The 21,232-nt window shown below is 40.8% G+C and overlaps 1 protein-coding gene across 2 annotated transcripts in view; it reads left to right on the top strand.

Annotated features, from left to right (window-relative positions):
• LPAR1 (lysophosphatidic acid receptor 1) overlaps positions 1 to 21,232 on the top strand; it is an 80,224-nt gene that overhangs the window by 20,055 nt on the left and 38,937 nt on the right. For both annotated transcript variants that reach the window (XM_064502236.1, XM_064502235.1), the window contains 2 exons: positions 7,044 to 7,213; positions 19,602 to 20,349. In XM_064502236.1, the coding sequence (XP_064358306.1) occupies positions 7,154 to 7,213; positions 19,602 to 20,349 (808 nt within the window). In that variant the 5' untranslated portion in view covers positions 7,044 to 7,153. The remainder of the gene's footprint in view (positions 1 to 7,043; positions 7,214 to 19,601; positions 20,350 to 21,232) is intronic.

Here is a 21,232-nt window from a genome sequence, read left to right as displayed (position 1 = left end):
AGTGAATCTGTACAGCTGCCATTCAAAGTGACATATATTGGAGATGGTGAAGGCTTTACCTAAAATAATAGAAGGAATCAAAAGAGGTAGTATCTTCCTGCTAGGAGGCAGATCTAGTGTTCTGTAACTTACAAAAGAAGACTAAAATTTCTGCAGTAGTTCCTAGCAGCCACTATAATGAAGAAAGTAATAACAGTAAGGTCTCTTCTCTTCTTCTTTTTTTTTTTTTTTTAGCAGCATGAATTTAAATCATTTTTCCACCCTTCACATTTATTTCCCTATGTGCTAGGAAGGATATCCATAAAAGACCAGGAAGAGGTTATTCAGGAGGGGAGAAACAAGTACCAGGAGTCTGTGGCAGGTTAACTGAACATTCACACTTACAGTGTAGAATCCTGTTTTCCCTTTCTAAGAGAAAACCAGATTTTTTAAAAATGTGGCCTTAGTAGACATTCGTCTTGTGTTACTGCGAAGAATCCCATCTATACAAGTTACAGAAGTAGGGAGCCTTTGTAGGTTAAAGTGAGCAATGAAAATATTTTGAGTGTAGCTACATGAAACCATAACCCTTTTGTTCAAGAACACAGAATAGTTGTGGGACATAATTTCGGGTAAGATAATGCTGCAGAATGCAGGAAGTAGCATTAACCACACGTTCTGCAGGTACTTCTTACTCCAGACCAAGCAGTCTTAGGTGAGACAGTACATGAAGCACCTCAGTGGAAACCACCAGAGGTTGCTTGTGGAGTGGGCAATATTATTATGCTAACTTTACAGATGAAGAAACCAAGTGTCAGATAGGTCAAGTGATCCGTGACTCTGCAGAAAGGTCAGTGGAAGAGCTGATAACTTGAATATACAGCATGTCAGTGGAAACCCTCAGTGGAGCTTAGCCTTTGTCGTCCTAGACAAATCACCTGCTCTCTTGGCATTTCTTTTGTGCCAGCTGTAAAATTCCAGACTTATATGGAAATCTGTCAAAGGGATGGGGATAAATACTGCCCTCCCTAGACTGTGACGCTGTCTCATATGCCATTGGTATATAAAAAGGTAAGAAGAAAACATCCAGGTTGGGGCACAGCTTAACTATTGCCCTTGCCTGGAACCCGTTTGTCAATTTGCCCTGCAGGCTGCCTTGGCAGGGCCATGCTTTTGTTTGTGCTGAACAAAGCAGTGCTCATAAGCAGTGATTGTTTGGTGAAGGAGGCAGCCGGAGATATGTAGCCAAAAGATTGCTTTTGGCCAGTAAGACTTAAGATGATGCAAAAAAATTAGAATAACTATGAAGTAATATCTAGAGGTAGAGCCTCTCTATCAAATCTTTTTCGTATTATCTTGCCTTTTCTCATGTTGTTCAAGTTTTTTTTTTTTTAATTTTGTTTTGTTTTTTTCCTTGACAGGCTTAAGGGTTTTATTCATCTGGCATCAGTTAAAGCTATGTCCTCTTTGTAGCTGTAAATTAGACTTTTACTCACTGGAGGTGGGCAGGGAAGGTAACCTCATTTAGCTGAACCAAGCATAACAACCTCAAGAGTGTATCAGATCAGCACCTTCGCAGTTATCTGATCCAGAGACTTGAATTATGGGAAGTCAAGGTGCAGTACCAAAAGATGGTCTGAGAAGAGTACAGGAAACCAAAACCGAAAGATGGCAACCATGCAGGAAACCTGATACTGTCTGATGCAGGAGACTGCCAGGGATTTTGAAAACTTATTTTATCTTTCAGTCCCAGCAAGTCATTCTGGTGAAGATCATGTACATTTGTCATCTCAGATGAGATAAGTAGTGATGCAGAATTGATTGATACCACTATATTACTCCTAAATCACAGATCTCTGCATTCTGTTCAAGAAAGGGAGGGGAGGTGTAATTAGTTTTGTCATCATAAGGGGGTTTCAGAATAGTTCCTTCAAGATGATATTTTTGGGAGGCATGTTTTCATTTCTTCTAACTGCTTAAAGTAATGACAAAACAACATTGTTCCTCTTTTCTGTGGTCTGAGACAGCTGATCCAGAAATTATGATGGTTAATCATAACATGTTTGTTTTGTTTGGTAAAAATGTGTGCCTGTTCTGTACTTTAGGTACGTATGCTGTGTCAACTGTCAGCTGATTTTTCTCAATTAAAAACAACTCAATGTGTTACAGTAATGACTTTCTGAATGTTTTGTTTTATGGTGAAACATGATTTGTTAAAAATGAGTCACCTTCACAGAGGAGAAGAAATTCTGTAATCTTCACTTTACTAATTTTAAATACAGATCCAACTTCTTTTCCCAACTTACAGTTCTCTAGATATGCTTACAGTACAGGCAGTAACATCCATCAAGAGCAGAATGAGTGATATTCGTGGGCAATGCCTGCACTTTTGATTTTCGAGAATGATGTGTGAGAATCTATGTCCAATTTTTTGGCCTTTTTTTCAATGCTTTGTACTGCATCAATGCTTTATACTGCAACAAGCCAACACAATCTTATTAGCTAGAAGCCACTCCTGTGCTTTTGTATTTCAGACTTCCTTTTTAATAGAGATTAAATTTGCTGTCATAATGCCCTTTAGTGAAGTTTATTTGAAGATCTTGTTCCCTTTATTCATTGTTCTTGAAAAACATGGGCCTGTACCCTGAACTCACACGGGTATTAAGTTAGAGGCTACCTTTGTTTGCTTGAATGGAATTAGCCTGTTTTTGCACTGTTGGGAAAGCACAGCCAGTATGTGTTTTGTTATTGCTAAAGGTGTGGGGGGGGGGCTTCTTTTGTACAGTCCAACTAGTTTTCAGCTGGAATGCTTTTAGGAGCCTAACTTGTTGGCAGAAAGTCTTCATCATAACCTCAGTTGTGCTCGGGAGGTCAAGTAGGTCTGACACCGTACAAAAGCAACGGCAGCCCCCTCCTTTGCTTCCCCCATGACCTGTCCCCTTTCGTGTGAGCACTCCTGAGCATGCATGGACTTCGGCTGCACTGGTTTCTTGGGTGGGCAGAGTGCCAGGCATCAGCCCTGAAATTTTAGCTACCTGTCACATCAAGAGGTGATTCAAAATAACATGGATTTGGCTAGGTAGCCTAGAAGTATTAACAGGGGAGGGAAGAGGAGTCATTTACAGCACTGAGTCCCAGGGAGAAGCCTTGCTGGAAGCCCAGGTACTCTGCTGAGGCCGGCTTCTGGGATGTGGGAGGACACCTGGTTTCCTCCTAGGATAAAAACTACAAGAGAAGAAGGAAGACGCTATTCAGAGTATAATTTATGCTGTGGATGCACACAGTAGTAGCTTTGACCAACTTACCTGTGATATCTGTGCTTCACTGAGGACTTTGGCATGCATGCTGCTTTGATGAAGCTTTATTTATTAATTTTGTCCATTCAGCCAGCAAGGTCCTTTAGGAAGGATACATCTGAGCTGAATTACCAGCTCAATACTGCCTAAAGGGAAAGAGGGTCTCCTTCCTTCCTTCCTTCCTTCCTCCCTCCCTCCCTCCCTCCCTCCAGTGTATTCTGGCTCAGAGGGGCATTTGATCATAAAACAGGCACAGTCTGCTCACTAAAATGACAGAACATCGATCCGTCAGTCAAATTAGTAAATGTAGCCCCAGGGTCTGCCCTAGGAAGCAGAAGGAGCATGGGGAGGGTGGGGATGAGATGGGAGAAGTGCCAACTCTGCCTTTTGGGGAGCCGATGTGTTACTTCAGCTCAGCTGTGTGATGAAACTGTGCCAGTGCTGGCTAGATCACTTCTCCTTTACCGAACCAAAGAGCAAATCTGGGAGATGACAAAAGTATTCTGTGGAACAACTTTCATTAAAATCTGATTTGGCCTTGTGTTTCATATCCAGTTCCCTGCTGTTTTACAGGGAGTTCTTGTGGTTGTGCTTTAGTTTCACTGGGGATTTTCATGTATATTTATATGCGCCATTACACATCAGTAAGCTGTATTGAATCCTGGTGGTCTGTTTGTATATATGCTGTTTGGATGCTTCAAACTACTGAGTGGTTTTTGAGTTTGCAACTTCAGCCTGAAATATCCCAGGGTTAGCACTGTTTTGTTGTCTTCAACAAGGGAAGTCTGAACAGCAAAGTCATTTTTTTCCTGCTCAGGTTACTGTGGCATTGCCCCCCTCTCATGGGAGGCTTTGGTCACCAGGCCAAGTCCTTTGTTTAAGCGAGGAGAAATCTGGTAGTAGACTTTTCAGATGAATTCCAAAACCTGCAATCAGTGAGCTGGTAAAAAAAAAGCAGAGCACTGGGGTGAAGCACACTGAGCAAGAAGGGCACTCTTAGGAGCTCCTGGGGACCCGCAATTCTGCATTTTCTGCTTGGGATGTTTGTGATCCTGTGCCCTCAGGCTGGGCATTTGTGCCCTCTTGCTCCTGACTCTGCAGAGCTGCAAGCAGTGGTGCTGACCCAGGGGTGGTGGGGCAGGAGACGTCGGTTCCTCTTCCATCCTGGCCCCAAGTATCTCCGTGCTAGAGGAAATGCCTTAGGACAACGCCAGCCAGCTGGCAGGATGCGGGCTGACCCTCCCTGTGCTGAGCTTCCATTTTTGCTCAGTTTACTTCGTGGTCTTGTGTGAAGTTCTCTATCTTGTACGAAATTTGCCTCCTTTACCAGTCAGTGCGATCAAATGACATATATGGCATTGAAAATATCGAAGGTGAATGCTTAGTTTTTGACTACTGTGGGCTGCAGTCTTTTTTTTTTTTATTGGGCTAGTTGGAGGCACGCTTTGCCGTGCAAGGTGAATTCAAAAAAGTCTTTCTTTTCCTGGCCAAAATGAGTGATCAATGTAATATTACAAGCAATGAAAACACAGGTAGGTGCATAAGGGGAAATGTGTAATGGTTATATGCCTAGGAATTTTTTTTTTTTTTTACTAATCCTGTGTTTTCTGTTTCTTGGAGAGATTGCAAAAAGTGACTACAGAGATATTTATTCTCTCCTCTGTGTTAGACTGGTGGTTACATTTTATGGGTTCAGCGTTCTGTCCATCTTGGCACTAACTGGGGTGCACAGAACTAGGCTAAAGGCTGAACAGATTCAGGATTTTTTTTTTTTTTTTGAATTTTCTCTTTTCTGCTCTGTGATGCTCCCTACTATAAAAAGGGTGAAAAATGATCATTTTCATCTGGTAAATAGGATTCTGAGAGAAACTCTGTTTTCAGTCTAGATGGTGCTCTGTGAAGTGTCTGTTTCATCTATAAAAGCTTTCCTTCCTCTTTTTATTCAAGAGCAGCAGTATTTTGGAAGTAAAGAGAGGAGAATGAGTTTGAAACAAACTAATGGTGAGATGCTGTAAGGGAGGTGCAGGGACATTGCTCTTCTTAAGTGTGTTTTGAGAAGAACAGAAACAAGGGTCTTATGAGATCCTATTTAAGCTATATTTGAGGCAGCAGACAAGAAGGTGATGGTGTCTGTTGGTTGAGGCTTTTGGGGCCATTGTTGAAGTTTTAGTGAAAGTCAGTCATCTTAGTCAAATAACAAAGCTTCCTTAGGTCAGAAAAGCACATAAATAAGTTTCAAGTTGACAGTGTATAAATCTGTTTTCTACATCTGTCATGCACAGTAGAAAAGTCAGTGAATTTTAAAAAACAGACAAAACTCTGTTTTGAAAAGGAAAAAGGAAGCTCGAAGGATCTGTGGCTTGGATGTTTGGTTTCCAATGAAGGTTTTTTTTGGAGGAAGGCTAAATCTCCATTTTCTTCCCTCTCCTTGAGTATAGTAGTATAAATTTGGAGCAAGGAATGGAAAAAATGAAAGGCTACTAGCAAGAGATGAGTAGGAAAGAATAGGGGTCATTGGAAAGCTATATAAAGATGGAAAAAGTGATCCTAGAGCTTGGAAGATGAGACAGTCAGCTACATGTGACGTAAGGCATGCTGGGATGTGCTGAAATGTGAAGCAGGCTTTTTAAGATGATGCTTTTTAAGAAGAGGGAATAATTTCCACAGTGGCATGCAAAGACTGAGTTTAAGTTAACAAGAAAAAAAGACATAACTGACTCAGAAAGCATGTGGAGTGCAACTTTCCTACATTACTTATCTGTTCTTTCTTGGCTTGCTAAGTAAATGTTGGCTTTGAAAAAATAAACCGAAGGCCAGGAAAGTCACTAGCACTGTCTGTATGATTATACCATGGCCTCAGTCTGAAAAACACCAGTTAGGTTCAGGGTCATTTTTGGTGTATCTCTCGGCTCTGGAGTACACTTTAATGGGTGTGATTTTCCACAGTGACTTACAGAATAGGAAGTGGTAGTGAGGTAGGAAGTGAGCAGTAGGTCTCTCTTCAATATCTTTTCTGTGGTGGCTAATAAGCGGGTTGTATTGTACATGTCTGTCCTGCTGATTGGTGAAAGAAATTAATAAGTGCAGTAGCCTTAGTCTGGAATTTTTAAGCGGGCTTAATTTTCAGGCATTTATTGGTTTTGTCTGTTTTGTTTAGTTTTCTTTGCATGTAAGAACAGAAATACCTGCTGAAGCTGATCTGACCTTGACAAGCATAATGCACATGGAAAAGGCTTCATTGTTTTGGATCATCTGAACTGACTTTACTGAGCAATTCAGTATAGTCACCAACAGTATATATCTGGCAAAATAATAAGTATGGGTAAAATACACCTAGGATAAGAAAAGTCTGTCATAATATTTAAATTATTTTTCTTAATACAGAAGAAAGTTAATGTGATAAATGAAATGTTAAACAATAAAACTGGTGAAGAAATAAATGTATCCTAACTTCCAACAAGTAGTACTCCTCTGCGGAGTGGAGCTCTCTCTAAGTGACTCTTTCCTTGTGAATGTGTGTATTAGCTATTTTGCTGTATTCTGCCTGTGTGAATTCTAGCCTGTGTGTCTGGGTGAATTTTTTTGTTGCTCTGGACCAAGCTCGGAGGCACCCTTTGAAACTTCTTCTGAAAATTTGTTGTGGATGGTCGTGTAAGCAAATTGGGTTGTGCAAATTCAGAGGCTAGTTTTGTGGCAGCGGAGGGGCTTGGGTGTTGACTGCATACACAGTTCTCGTTATTCTCAACAGCTTTTTTCCTTTCCTACTAGGAACAAATGCCAGCATGACTAGGATCTGAGCAAGCATCTCCTTACTCCTACCAAGGCTTTGCAGCTGCACAGGAGGGGTGCCACGGACAGCTGGGGCATTTTGAGATACCATGGATGTCCCCACTGATTTGGTGCCATCCTCCATTATGTCGCAACCAGAGGTGATTGAGGTGAGTAGATCAGTATGAAACTCTGTGATAGCCAAGCTGGTCGAACCTTTCTTTTTTTCTCTTTTTCCCATTGATTCTTGGATTTTCCCCTCCCTCACTTTGAGTCATCAAGGGAATTTTTCCTAAAACATTGTATTAAAGATGTTTATCATTCACCAGGAATGTTGTTATGCTTTGAGATATGACATTGCTGAGTTAAACAGGCATTTGTATTTGAACAAAAGGAAATTGGCAAATTACTGTCTTTATTGTTTCCATGTAGGTGGTCCCTAGAGTATGGTTTGATTTTACTAGGAACAATGTATGCAAAGTAGAAGAAGGTCATGTTCAGTTGGAACACTATCACAAGAAATTTCAGGTTCAGTGTTCCTACCAAGAAAGCTAAGGCTTTAAGCCAAAAGTGACAATAAAATGAATAATATACTTAAAATTACTAACACACTAATCTTGCTTCATGAATCAAAATATCTGTTGCAGACTTGGTATTTATAAATACCTAAGTGATTTCTTCAGCTCCATGTACTAAACACTAAGTACTTGTGTTTTCTGATGCAGTAAACATCACAAACAAAAGAAGATGTTAGTAACAATCAAGTGTTCATCTCAGAAAAGCATTTTCAAAGCATCTTTGACTTTATTAAGACCCAAGTGTTTGCTAAACTAATTTTAAGGATATGTACTTTCCTGAAGAGGGCGTTACAGTTAATTAAAGATGATACTGACAGAAAATTGGAGATCTAATGTTTATTTTGCATTTTTCTTTGGTGAAGTTCCTTTGGCTCAGGACAGCTAGAGCTTTTACTAATAAGCACTGAAAAGTGCAGCATTTCACAGAAAATAGCAAGATCCTCAGGCCCTAAGGCCCCACCCAGAGTAGGTGGAAGCACTGTAAGATGTGAAATGAGTTGAATGAGAAGTCAGTTCACAACCTCTTTGTGCTTCTTTTCCTCCTGTGTTTCAAACGGTAACTAGTATTTTAAACCTATTATTGTTTCTTTGCAAGTGTGGGTCTTTATTAGGGTCAGAGAAGTATTTTGTGTCTTTGTGACAGAACAAAATCAGAGATAGGATCCTACATGCATGTGTCCCCTGATGCATGTGCCTGCTGCTGGACTCCTCTCTCCTTCCTGGAGTAAGGCTTCTCTGGGGCATCTCTTCATCTGCTCCAAAATCACACTTGCACCACTGTCTCCCTGGGTTCTCTGTTCAAAACCTTCTTTATGTATAAGAAATTTGCATATCTGTTTCAGGATTGCTGTGCAGGGTAAACACTCTCTTGAAAGGAAAATAAATTAAATTCTGATGCAAATATGAGTAGGAGAAAACCTCTGACTTGAAAAAGGATTTGATGCTTAAAATGGTCTTCAAGTTGGCATGGCCCCCTTTTTGTTGTATTTATGAGTAAATTAATACACACTTCCTGTGTTTGCAGGAAGTTCCTGCTGAATTAAATACTGCACTGGACTTGTATAACTACACCAAAGATTAGAAACAAATAAATGATTCCAGTCATTGACATAAAACAACTAGTTCTCAGAGCAAACTTTGATTTTAAAGACTGTGCTTGAATGAGATTTGACTTTGGAGTAGAAAAGAAATGCCAACTGGAAAAACATGTAAGAGTTATATCCCAGTGTAAGATTAAGGTTACTAAATATTGTTCTCTGTACCTCATGTTGTAAAAATAGGCTCTGATTTGACAGATGATATCCACGCAGGCAATCTAATGTGCATGAATGAATTCCAGTTGCTTTCAGTTAGCCATCATGGATCTGATGGTTGATATACAGTTTAATCCTCTGTGAAGGAGTCCATGGCTCCAAATACTCAGCCTGGAGCAGTGTGTGTGTTGTATGAGAGCAAGGAGGTGCTTTTTAACAGGCAAGGATGTAGTGAAGAAACCATACAGAGCTGAATCTTTAGATGGAAACATACCAAAGTAAATCAGTTTTCAGACAGAGAGTGCATGGGCTTGCCTTTTACATTTGTGTTCACGTTAAAATGACTTTTGAATATAGTTTTGAAGACTATATTCATTAAAAAGTAGCTTTTTGTGGAGCACATTATCTTGCCGTTTAAAACTGAACAGACACCACTGTGTGCTGCAGAAAATATTTAGAGACTAATGTTTTAAGAAGGATTTTTTTTTTTTTTAACTTGGAAGTAGCCTTGCATGCCTTCTGCATGAGCTAGATGGCATCTCATTTACAAAAAGGTACTTTGCTGCTTTTCTTTAAACTATACTTTGCCAGGATAGTTGGTTTCCTTCACATTCAGTGGATTTAGTCTTAGAAATAAAATCAGTTTTTTTTAAAAAATATGTATATACATATATTTATGAATATATATATATGTACATCACAGTAATAAATATTCCTCTATCATCAGTCCTTTAACTACACAGAGAAAAAACAAACACAGATTCTTATTTATTCCTGGGGAGAATCCTGGAGACCTCAACAGGATTTTTTGCAATCAGAAGCCCACTCTGATAGGTTTTTACTTAGCTTTGAATCCTATGAATGCTTGTGGTGGCACCACTGTGAGAAAAGTTCCTCTAATTTATTTGTAAATGGTATCTCTCTCAGATTTTTTTTCTGAGCCAGGTAAAAAAGGACTTACATTTTGGAAATCCAGCTAAGTTTTGAAAGTTGCTTCTTGATACCAGGTATGAAATTATTAATACCATTTTTTAAAAAGTTCTTCTTGCTAGGTCAACACAGGAACAGGTTTAGGTGCTTTTGTATGGCCTACAAAAGTAACACATTTTCCATAGCAGAGTCTCTTCATATCCTCTCTACTTGCTCACCTCTTTGAAACTCTCCTCCAGCCTTCTTTCCCCCTCTAGTATCATGTTACCAGAGATAAGGAATGGTGATTAAGAGCATGGATTTAAGGAATCTTGGCCACTTTTAAATGCGAAGGATAAATAAAGTTCCAGGGTAGTGGCCATCCATAGCTGAGAACTGGTATAGAAAATGGTTCTGAGACACTGTTCGCAACACATCAAAGAAGTCAATTAAAAGAAAAATTTCCAGAATATGCTTTGAATTTTGGACAATGGAGCTCTATTTTAAGGCTGAATCTAGTGATTTCAAGTTAGGTAAGCCATTCTGATCCTAAAGAGAGAGAAACAACAACGTAGCAAAACTTAAGTTTGTAAGTTGATAGATGTAATGAATTCCTGCCTCTCCTGTGTATATGCAAAAATTTATCATAGAAACCGGACTACTCTGATAATACAGTGAGTAGAAAGTTAAAGAATTCTGTAGGACACATTTAGCATTCCCTGAGGGGCTTATTGTTTGCAAAGAGGAAACAGAACAAGTGATGTTCAAAAGTGAAGTTACTCTGTAGAGTGATTATCTTCTCTCTTGCTTTGTGAGTGGCAGGAGATGAATTCTGCTGTAAAAGATGTGAAGAAGAAATGTTTTGAGCCCTACTTGCTTAATGAACTAGGGCTTCCAAGGGTGCTTCAAAAATGTTTTTAGAAAAAGAAAATAACAAAAATCCTTCATTCTCTCTCTCTTTGCTTTTGCCAGCAGTAGATTTTACCAGCCAAATACTAGAAATAAATGAATACATTTAAATAACTGCCTTGCAGCTATTCCAAAGAAAAATCCAAAGTGGTTTTCATTATAGTGGCCTTTTATGCCTGTGTGGTTAGCAGAGTCAAAAAGCATTTCTTCTACTATTTGCAATTGAATGCATCTTTATTTTCCCTTCCTTTTGTTCAAATTAGACTGGAAGAGGTTTTAACTATCCTTGCTGCCCGTATGTTTATGGAGGCTGCAGTGGTGAGACAGAGAAAGGCAGGGAGAAGGAAATGCAAATTTTTATTCCCATGTGCAATGCCAGTGCATTGCCACTGCAAGCTCTGCTTCGCCTCTCCTCTTTTCCCTCAGCAAACACGCTGTAGAGCAGCCTTTGATCATTCCACTGTATCGTTGACTAACCTTGAGAAGTGGACAGAAGAAGAGGAGTGGTCCATGCCAGCTTCCACCTTGCATCTCTATTTCTTGTGACAGTAGGGACTAGAGTTAAATTGTTGCCTCCCTAAAGTAAAGGAGTGTGACAAACTGTTAGATTTTGCCTTTCTGGAAAGTATTATCCATTGGAGGATCAAGAGTACTGATGGCTTGCGGGAGTGGGGGTAGCATTGGCAACAGCAGTTTTGAAAATATTATCTAGGCTATGCTGTAGATTGAATGAAATGTCCTGTCAGGAAATTGAACATGCACATTTATGTATGGACAGGAAATTAAGCAGCCAGTGTCAAAATGCAGAAAGTCTCTCCACTGTTCTAATTCATATAGCTAAACATGGTTGTGACTTAAATTAGGTAAACTGCTTCTCTTTTCAGGGCTTTCCTGCCTTGTAGGTCTTATCCCAGATAGTCTGCAGAATGTTTGTTCTAAGTAGCTTTTTCCTTTTTATAGTGATGCTTGAAAACAGTCTGCTATGGAGTGGAACTGATGTTTTTCCCCTTTCCCCAAAAAACACAGCATGGTTCGCATTCTGGATTTGGTGCCCAGATCTGTGGAGCCAGCACTGCATTTTCCTCCCCTTCCAGATGTGCAAACAGATTAACCTCTGTACTGCAACAGACCTCTGATGGTGATAGTGAGTTAAACGGCAGAACAAAAGGAAATGGTCAGACAGGAAGAAACAAACTGTGAATGTGTATCCACCCAATGACATGCATGTTGTAGGACAAATTTTAGTACCAGTAGGAGAAAGCCCTGGTTTGTTGATTGTGTCGTACCTATAACTCTCCCCTTTCTTTCCTAGTTTAAAGTCCTCCTTACCAGGTTGGCTAGCCTGTTGGCAAAGATGCCTGTGCCCTGCTTAGTGAGGTGGGTCCCATCTCTCTCAAGCATGTGTCAATCTTCAGACAGGGTCCCGTGGTGATAGAAACCAAAATCCTGTTGCCAACACCGGCTGCGCAGCCAGTCGTTGACTGACAGTGTCTGTCTACTCTTCCTCACATCCTTCCCCCTCACTGGCGGGATCGAGGAGAAAACCACCTGCGCCCCCATGCCCCTGACCGCTGCCCCCAGAGCTCGGCAGTCTTGTTTGATACTTTCCAAATTGCCCTTGGCTGTGTCGTTGGTGCCCACATGGCAGAGCAGCAAGGGGTAATAGTCAGAAGGGTGGACAAGCTTTGTCAGTCTCTCCACGACATCCCAGATCTGAGTCCCCGGCAGGCAGCAAGCCTCTCTAGAAAGGAGGTCAGGCTGGCACATGGGTGCCTCTGTCCTCCGCAGCAGGGAGTCACCCACTGCTATCACTTGCTGCTTCCTCCAGGTGCTCTTGCATGGTGCAGGGTCCATCGGCCCAGATGCTTCACACAAAAGCACGCCCAGCTCCTCCTCAGCTTTGAGGGTAATGAACCTGTTCATCAGCTGTAAGTCTTCAGGAGGAGCAGAAGCCTTCCTTCTGGTACGAGAATTGACCAGCTTCCAGCCTTTGCCTTCCTTGGAGCTACCACTTACAGTCCCACATGGCACAGACTCCACCTGCACCTCCACTGCTCTTGGGGCTTGGGACTCTTGAAACTGCGGGATCTCTGAGAAGATCCTGCCTCTCTTGCTCATCCCCGCCGATGGGCGACTCCAGCTGCTTCTGGGGAACGCGCCCTGTGGTGTGTGACCACCATACTTGAGGGTGTGTGTGCTGCTCTGAACAGAGATAAGGACTCCCTTCTTTATCCCCTTCTGTGCAAACTGCTGCATCTGTTGGCTGCGCTCAGGGAGCTGCACTCCAGGCCGGGCTCTCGTATAGTCTTCTCCCGGGTACTGGCTGAAAGGGTCTCCTTCCCTCTGTCTGTGTCCCCGTGCATCCCCCCTTCTGTCACTCCCCCTCTCTCTCTCTGTCTCTTCCCGCACTCCATCTCTCTTCGTCTTTCTATCTCTCTGTCTTGCTGTCTCTCTCTGTGTCTCATTGGATTTTTTTTTCCTAACTCTTTTGGCACTCATTTCCAAAATCTCTCTCTTTCTTTTTTTTTAATGTTTCCGCAGTGAAAGAGATTTTGTTTGTACGTGCATGCCTCATTTCTACAGCAGTAGAAAGTGCAATTATTTGAAACCATGGAGTTGACAAATTTGGGGTATGTTCGGCCAGCTGTGTTTGCTCCTGATCTTCACTGTTTTTTACTAATGCTCCTTTCTTTGTTTGAATAGTGAATCACGTAGCTCCTGATTTATCTGTCTTGGAAAGCTGTAGGGTTGAGTCTAGGCATTTCAGGCCTGATAGCTGTGTGCCCTAGCATCTTCCAGAAGAAAGGCTTTTTTAGAGTTAGCTGGACTTCCTGCTCTCACCCATTCTTTTTTTAACCCGGAGAAGCTATTTTTGAGCATGCATTTGTAATAGTTGACTCTGAATAAGCACTAAGGAAGGTCAACACCCTCACTGGTTTTATAGTCAATCTGTGGAGGTAGTAATCATAGCTTCAAACAGGATCTGTGTCATTTGTGAATTATACCTTCCAGTAGTAAAATTATTTCTTTTTCCACTGTTGCTAGTGACTGAGTCTTTGTACACTGACTATCTAGATATGTTAGATTGCCCTTTTCAGGTGTAAACTGTTGGGTACAAAGGACTTCTCAATTCACTTTTTTGGTATTTGGAACATTTGCTATATATAAAATGCAGTAGCAACACAGTCTGTCAGAAAAGCATACCTAAGATTATTGGGTATGCAATCCATGGCCACAAAGATCATAGGTAAGTTTGTGCTTTGTTGTACCATACCAGAATAATGGGGCCTTGCTATGGGATTTATTTCCTCATATCTTTTCGGCTGTGAGAGGTGAAAAACGATTCTAGTAAAATAAAGAAGTGGCCTATTGTGAATGAATTGCCAAATCTAATGTACAACAAGTTTTTCTTTTATGTCTGTCAAACAATTACCTTGGGAGATGCAGTTCTGCAAAGGATGAGTAAAAAGCTGTTTTATCTTGGTGAATATTTTACAATATTTTATGCTTTCTTTTTTGGGGTAAAATGTTACAAAAGGCATGATAGGCATAAGACTAAGATAAATCAAGACCCTTGTGTCAAGACTTCTTTTGATTTTGGACATTTGAATTAATTATTTGGGTAAATACCTCCTCTTAGCTTCTACTTTTATCTTTAAAGAAAACAACATTTTTCCCCTTGATTTTTGATCTTGTTTCCTTTGCATTGCGCAGTTAGACAATAGTTTATGCTTTTCATTAGATCATGGAGAATTTTTTGTTGGAAATTGGATTTTATTTTCATCTGTTACAACTTTACTTTTACAAAACACATGGTTTTGCAGTTGTGGGTTGAGAAATTACTCACATATTGATTCACTTACTTGTATACTTACTCACTTGTACTTACTTTAAACATATTCTTAATTGATGTCCTTATTTGGGGATTTGGAAATTGGCTGTTCCCCCAATTTTTTAAGCTTAGCTTTCCTGGAATGCTGGTGAATTTCAGAGTATTTAGCTAAACTCAAAGCGGTGCTACTGCTTTTCTGTTCTCCACTGTGCTAAATGCAGGGCTGTGAACCACCTATTGCTGTTTTGGAATCCTAGACTACCATTTCCAGTTCTGCATTTCCTTGGAAACAATTTTTGGATTTCTGGAGAACACTGAGAATGATAAATATTATATTCGGGATCCAAGGGTAGCTGCCTCTGAATTAAGAGCTCATCCTGAATAGGATGAGTCTACTCTGAATCTCGCAAACTTCAAGTTGGATGACTTTTGCACAATTGAGCTCTGTGGCTTGCATTTGGAATTTAATTGTACGAAGAATTTTCAAATTCCTCAAGCTTCCTTACTAAATAAATTGTTATTTTATCTCTTCTCTGTATTTTGGGAAAGAAAATGGCAACATGTCAAGGTTGATTCAGTAAAGGGACAGAGCAGAAAAGCTCACAGTGTTTGGAGAGCTTTGGGTTAAAATATTTAGGAGTTTTCTTGGATATGGAAACATTTTTGTGGCTTCCAAGTTTTAAAAGCTCTGTTAAAGTCAGACTTTAGTATTCTAAGAATGTTCAGCTCTGTTTCTCAGAGTGTGAAATAAATGTACCCACATGTGTTGGGGGTTTTCTTTCTTTCGCTCTCTCGTAGGTGGACTGGGTGGTTCATTTTTGGTTTGTGCGCTGTTGAACTCTGCACCCTCTCAGGTCCCAGATCTTTTGCCCTCCAGACACTGTGTGTTAGCTAATGCTTCCTTTAGAAAATATCAGTCAACAGTGTTTGAAAACTCGTCAGTGTTTGTTTTTCATCCGGAGCATCTTTCTTCACAGTCCTCACCAGTGGACTGTCATTCACCACCAAGCTTGCAGGACCCAGAGCTCCTCTCTCAGGTTTCTGCCCCAGGCAGCCAGCACGTTCTCCACTCATATCTCTTCCCCTGAAAGGAAAAGGTGATAACGGGCTGCTCGCCACCCTCCCTTGATTCCTTGAATCCACAGTTTGCTAATGCCTCACCCCACTCTTTAAGCTATGCTGCAGGTTTGGGGGCAACAGCAAGATTTCTTCAGCATGAAACACTAGAGAGAAGGTAGTTTATTCAGGCTCTTCTTCCCAGTCTCTCCCACTTCCACCCCAGTGGTGACCCATACCATGGCCAGAGGGCAGTTCTTGTCATGTATGGAAAGGAGCCAAAAGGACAAGTATAAGAGAAAGCTATTGGAAAGGCCTGTGCCAAGCTGGTGTTCTTGCCAAGTGATGACTGGATGTTGACTACAGAAGCATAGTGAGTTTTATTTATTAAGTCCTGGTGCTGAATTTCCTGACCTTCTTGCACCATATTGTGGTTATAACTAGCTCTCTTGTTTTACAGAGGTTTAACTCCCTGAACTCAGGATTGGCTTGTTCTTTGTTTTGGGACAACCCTGTCTTGCGAATTAAATCATCCTTGCATGATTAAAAGAAACTTTGATTTTAGTCTGCTATTATTCCAGTTTGTTTGATCCGTCTCATTTAGTTTAGAATTCAGAGATTTTCTTTCTCTACACAAATGTGTCCTAGAGGTTTAGTTAACAAGGGCAATTTGCAGCTCAGTTTGCTTTAAACTTCTGTTGAGATACACTAAATGGATGAGGTAAATCTCAGGGCACTGAACATCTGGCTTGCACAGGCAATGAAACACACTGAGCGAGACTTCAGGAAATTGCAGTATAAACTTCCCTACCCCTTTTCCTTCAGGGGCAGGAGAGGGGAGGGGTCTGCCTGCTTGCATATGCCGTTATGGTAGGTTAACACTTTCAGTATTCGTAAATATGTTCTGTTTCCCTCTTGCTTGGGCCTTTGCAGTCAGATAGCAGTATTATGGGTAAATGTGATGCCTTGGCATCTGTATGCTCAGATGTTAAAATTGCTCTTTAAAGTATCTGCTAGAACTGGAGATAGCCGATCATCTGGAAGTCCCCTGTTTGAACTCTGTCAGCAAACCTTACCTTATTGCAGTCACAAGTAGGCTTGTTCATTGTGGTGTCTTGAAACTGCAGTAGTAAACATGAATCAATTTCCAATTTAATTCTCAAGAGCAAACACCTGCGTGGCCGAGGTACTGGAATGCTTGTCTTTCCCTTGGGATTGAAGAGATTGCTCTTAGTGGAGATTCCAGGCTTCAGATTAGCATGCCCTAAAACCAAAACTTTCAAAACCCCTTCCACAAGCAGAGTGATGTGTTCTGGTGTCTCCAAAACTACAAAAGTAGGCAGTGAGCCTTATGCTATATCTCTTGCGTACGCAGGTGTGGTTGTGTTTTGGAATTAACAAATCTAACTCTGTAGTTTATTAAGTACGTCACACACGCTCAGCACTGGCTTGGCATTTTGTGAAAAAGACAAATGCATTGCACTTACCAGTTCGTATTACAGCAAGGTTTGTTTTATCATATCTTGTTTCAGAGCTTATACAAAAAAGGTGGTGAGGATGTTGTGAAACCAGGAGGATATGTCACATTCTAAGCCTATGTGCAAAACGAAGCCAAGAAAGAAAAAAAGATCTCTACCATATTTTAAATTTCTGAAATAACTTAAGATATGTATTTTTCCAGGTGTAACTAGTCTCCCTCCAGAGGAGCAATAGTGGAGGAGGAATTGTTAAATATGGGCAGCAGCCATTTCAAAGGAAAATTTATATCAGTAAATACGTAGACAAAGATAGAATTTATTCAGGATCACAGAAGTCCACTAGATTTTGGAATCCCAACCTCCTGTATAATGCAGACTGTCAGAGTGCATCCTGATATTCCTACAGAGAGCAAAAAATCAGGGCATTCACATAATTAATGCAGATGTTGACAAGCCTTATAAGGGCCACTAATTCATTCCTATGACTTCCTCTCTCCCTCAAGGGTTCTTTTATTTGACCTATTATTACCACACAGTCTTTAAGCAAAGAATTGAAGCCAGATGTCTTGTAGCTAGGTCTCCTTTTGTTAAGTATCCCTTGTAAATCAGTTTTTCTGTGGAGCACAGACTTCACAAGAGGACTTTTTAAAATTCATAAATAATTAAGACTCAAAGGTTTCTGACTTAAGGGTTGATGTATCCTGGAGGAACAATAAAAATTTTATAGTCAGTGTGCTGAGAAACAGTATTTGCTCTAGTTTTTTATTATCCTGGGTCTGCAAATGTTTCTGATCCATGTTTAAGTTGGAATTTAAATCATTCCAAAAAGACCTTTTCTTCTTTAACACAAATCTACCTGTCATGTAACACATTTAGGATAGATGTGGAAAGTTTTGTATGTTGCTTTATTGGAATTGGCTTAATTGAGTTGACAAAGAGATGTAAATGAAAACAAACAGAAATAGCTTTTGGTAATTTCAAGGAAGTCTTTATCAGATAGCATTTTCGCTTGGGTCCAATGGCAAATTCTGTTTCCCTGTTGCGCACCTTTTTAGCTTCAACATCCAAGTGAGGTTAGCCATGGAGTTTTCTATGGAATGGCTGGAGCTGTCCAAAAGATGGCAGTGGGGGGGAGGGGGAGGTTGCATGCTTTAATGGGAAGAGATTCTTATCTTTTAATATTGTTGGTCTGTTCTTTTGTTAGGCTTATTACCTGCTTCGGTACTAAAACTGCTCCTCTTTTTATAAAAGTTTGAGTTCAGTTAGCAGAGTTCCACCGCCATAAAACTGGTGTGTTGGGCTTGAAAGCCAGGTCTCCAGAGTCTCTTTAGCCAGAGAGTTTTCTGACATATTTTTGGGGGGGTTTATTTCCACTCCTCTTTGTTAAGCCATGCTAAACAAGCAACTGGCATATTGTTCAGAGGTTTGGGGGTTTGTCACAAGGTTTGCCTTTTGGGAATTGCACCTTGAATAATTGATTATAAATTAGGAAGGAAACTCGCTAAACATTTTCTTGTCAGCCAAGGGTTTTAAGAAAAAAAGCAAAACTTTTACGTTCTAGTGGGATATGGGACTGGTTTGTTGCACCCATAACAGTACTAAGCAGACTACTCTGAACGGAAAATTAATCATGTATCTCCTGACATAGCCATAACAATACTTAATACAAAAAATAAAGTTTGATGCTTTTAGTACTATTAAGGCAAAAATTGCATTCCTCTTTCCTTGCCTCATTCCTCCTACTTCAAATTGGAAGAAGTCAGGTCAGATAAGTTATACTTAAAGGTACAGTGCTAAAGGAAAGTAACCCTGTTTTAGAAATGTGGCTGATGGAAAATGAAGAACATTCCTAGAAAAACGGTAGCATGCTCTTGTTATTGTTCATCAAAGAACTTGGTGCTTTGTGGACTTGAGAGCAGGCATGACCACTGGCCCTGGGAATTTACAGTTTTAGAGCATATGGACAATCTAAATTTAGGGTGCTTTTCCCTGTTTTTAACACAGCAGGAGAACAAGAAATGCCCTTGATGGAGACCTGAATGTGTCAAAAAACTTGCTAGGAAAAGTAATCAACTTCCTCCTCTTTGAGGAGCCCTTCTTTTAACACAAGTACAGCCAAACAGTAGTCTTATGCACTAGTAACATAAATAAGATGCTCTGTAACAGTTAACTTTTTTTTAAATATGAATTGCGTGTCCTATTATCTAAGTGAATTTTTCAGAGGGTCTGCTTGGCCAGAAGTTCTTACATTTACTATGTAGTTCACAACTATGTCAGAAATCATTCTAGTTCCCAGAGCAGATGTAGGCATTTCTAGTTGTTTCTAATCCGGTTGCTGTTACTGGCCTCGTAAGAGCAATTGTTTGCGAGTTGTGGAATGCTATTTGTTCTGAAAAAATAAATTTGTTCTGAAGCGTGTTCTCTTCCTGCCTTCAATGCCTCTCCCTGCTTTCTGTGCATGCCTTATCCATGGAGGCAATTGTACGGTCACTGGAATGTTTTCAGTTCTGATGTCTTTCTTTTTTTTTTTCCTCTTTTTTCAGTCCACAGCCATGAGTGAACCACAGTGCTACTACAATGAAACCATTGCCTTCTTTTATAACCGGAGTGGAAAATATCTAGCCACTGAATGGAACACTGTCAGCAAGCTTGTAATGGGCCTGGGGATTACCGTCTGCATCTTCATAATGTTGGCCAACCTCTTAGTTATGGTGGCTATTTATGTCAACCGCCGATTCCACTTTCCTATTTATTACTTAATGGCCAACTTAGCTGCTGCAGATTTTTTTGCAGGTCTGGCCTACTTTTACTTAATGTTTAACACAGGACCCAACACTAGAAGATTGACTGTAAGCACCTGGCTTCTTCGTCAGGGTCTCATTGACACTAGCCTGACAGCCTCTGTAGCCAACTTGTTGGCCATTGCTATCGAGCGGCACATTACAGTCTTCCGTATGCAGCTACATACTCGGATGAGCAACCGGCGAGTGGTCGTCGTAATTGTTGTTATCTGGACGATGGCCATTGTAATGGGTGCCATACCAAGTGTCGGCTGGAACTGTATTTGTGATATCACTCACTGCTCCAACATGGCACCGCTCTATAGTGACTCCTACCTGGTCTTCTGGGCTATTTTCAACCTGGTCACTTTTGTGGTCATGGTGGTCCTATATGCTCATATCTTTGGGTATGTCCGCCAAAGGACTATGAGAATGTCCAGACACAGTTCTGGACCCCGCAGGAATCGGGACACCATGATGAGTCTCCTGAAGACTGTGGTCATTGTACTTGGTAAGTGTTTATCTCATCCTCCATGTTTTTCCTCTTCTGTTTCTTATCAAGTGATTTCAGTAATATACATTAACTTCAGACAGGTCAGCAGCATTTCAAGATAGTAGGGGGGGAAAGAGGCAGTAAGAACTCCCACTGTTCATTACAGTGCTGCGATTAAGTTTATTTATGGAATTGGGTATTAAGAAATTTGGTCTTAGCCTTGTAACACAGAAGGTAGTAATTTGGGAAGCAGTGAAGAACCAGGCCCTCAAGGTGTAAGAGTCTTTTGCATCAGTGGAAGTTTAAAATCAATTGCACCAGCCTGTGCTCTGTAGTGTTCACCTTTTTGCCTCTGAAGAAGCCAAATGGCTGTAACCTTTGTACAGGGGAGGCTCCATCTACTATGTAAGCACCTATTGTCCCATTTTTGCCATTCAAAACATAGTGTGCATATTCAGGCAATACTGCCATGTCTGGAAAGCAATTAGGGACTACAGGCTATTGATAAAAAGGTTTCATGTGTTAATCAGAACTGCATGTGAGTTTAGCACAGGTCTCTGCAATAATGTGTAGCAGATCTGAATATCTGTTAATTTGTTAATCCAGAAAGATAACATGGGAGGTGTTGGTGTGCTTTAGCATAATGCTCAGGAGGTCCCTAAGCTTCAGGCTATGGAAGATAGGGAAACATGGGGCAAATGTCAGGATACATTTTGAAGTCAGAGGGTTCCTGTCTTCTGGCCGCACTCGCTTTTGGATTGGAACTCTCAGTTTTCTTGTGCAAAAGCACAGCCTAAATTTTGGGCACCATCCCCCGGTGATTTTCCATGCAGTTTCTTCTGCTCTTTGTTGTTGCAAACAGTGAGCGGCAGGAAGCCAGGGATGGTGCTCGTTGTCGCTT

The sequence above is a fragment of the Dromaius novaehollandiae genome, chromosome Z (assembly GCF_036370855.1).
Source record: "Dromaius novaehollandiae isolate bDroNov1 chromosome Z, bDroNov1.hap1, whole genome shotgun sequence".
Classification (NCBI taxonomy): domain Eukaryota; kingdom Metazoa; phylum Chordata; class Aves; order Casuariiformes; family Dromaiidae; genus Dromaius; species Dromaius novaehollandiae.
Note: the sequence above shows the minus strand (reverse complement) of the source record. Positions and strands in the feature narration are given on the sequence as shown.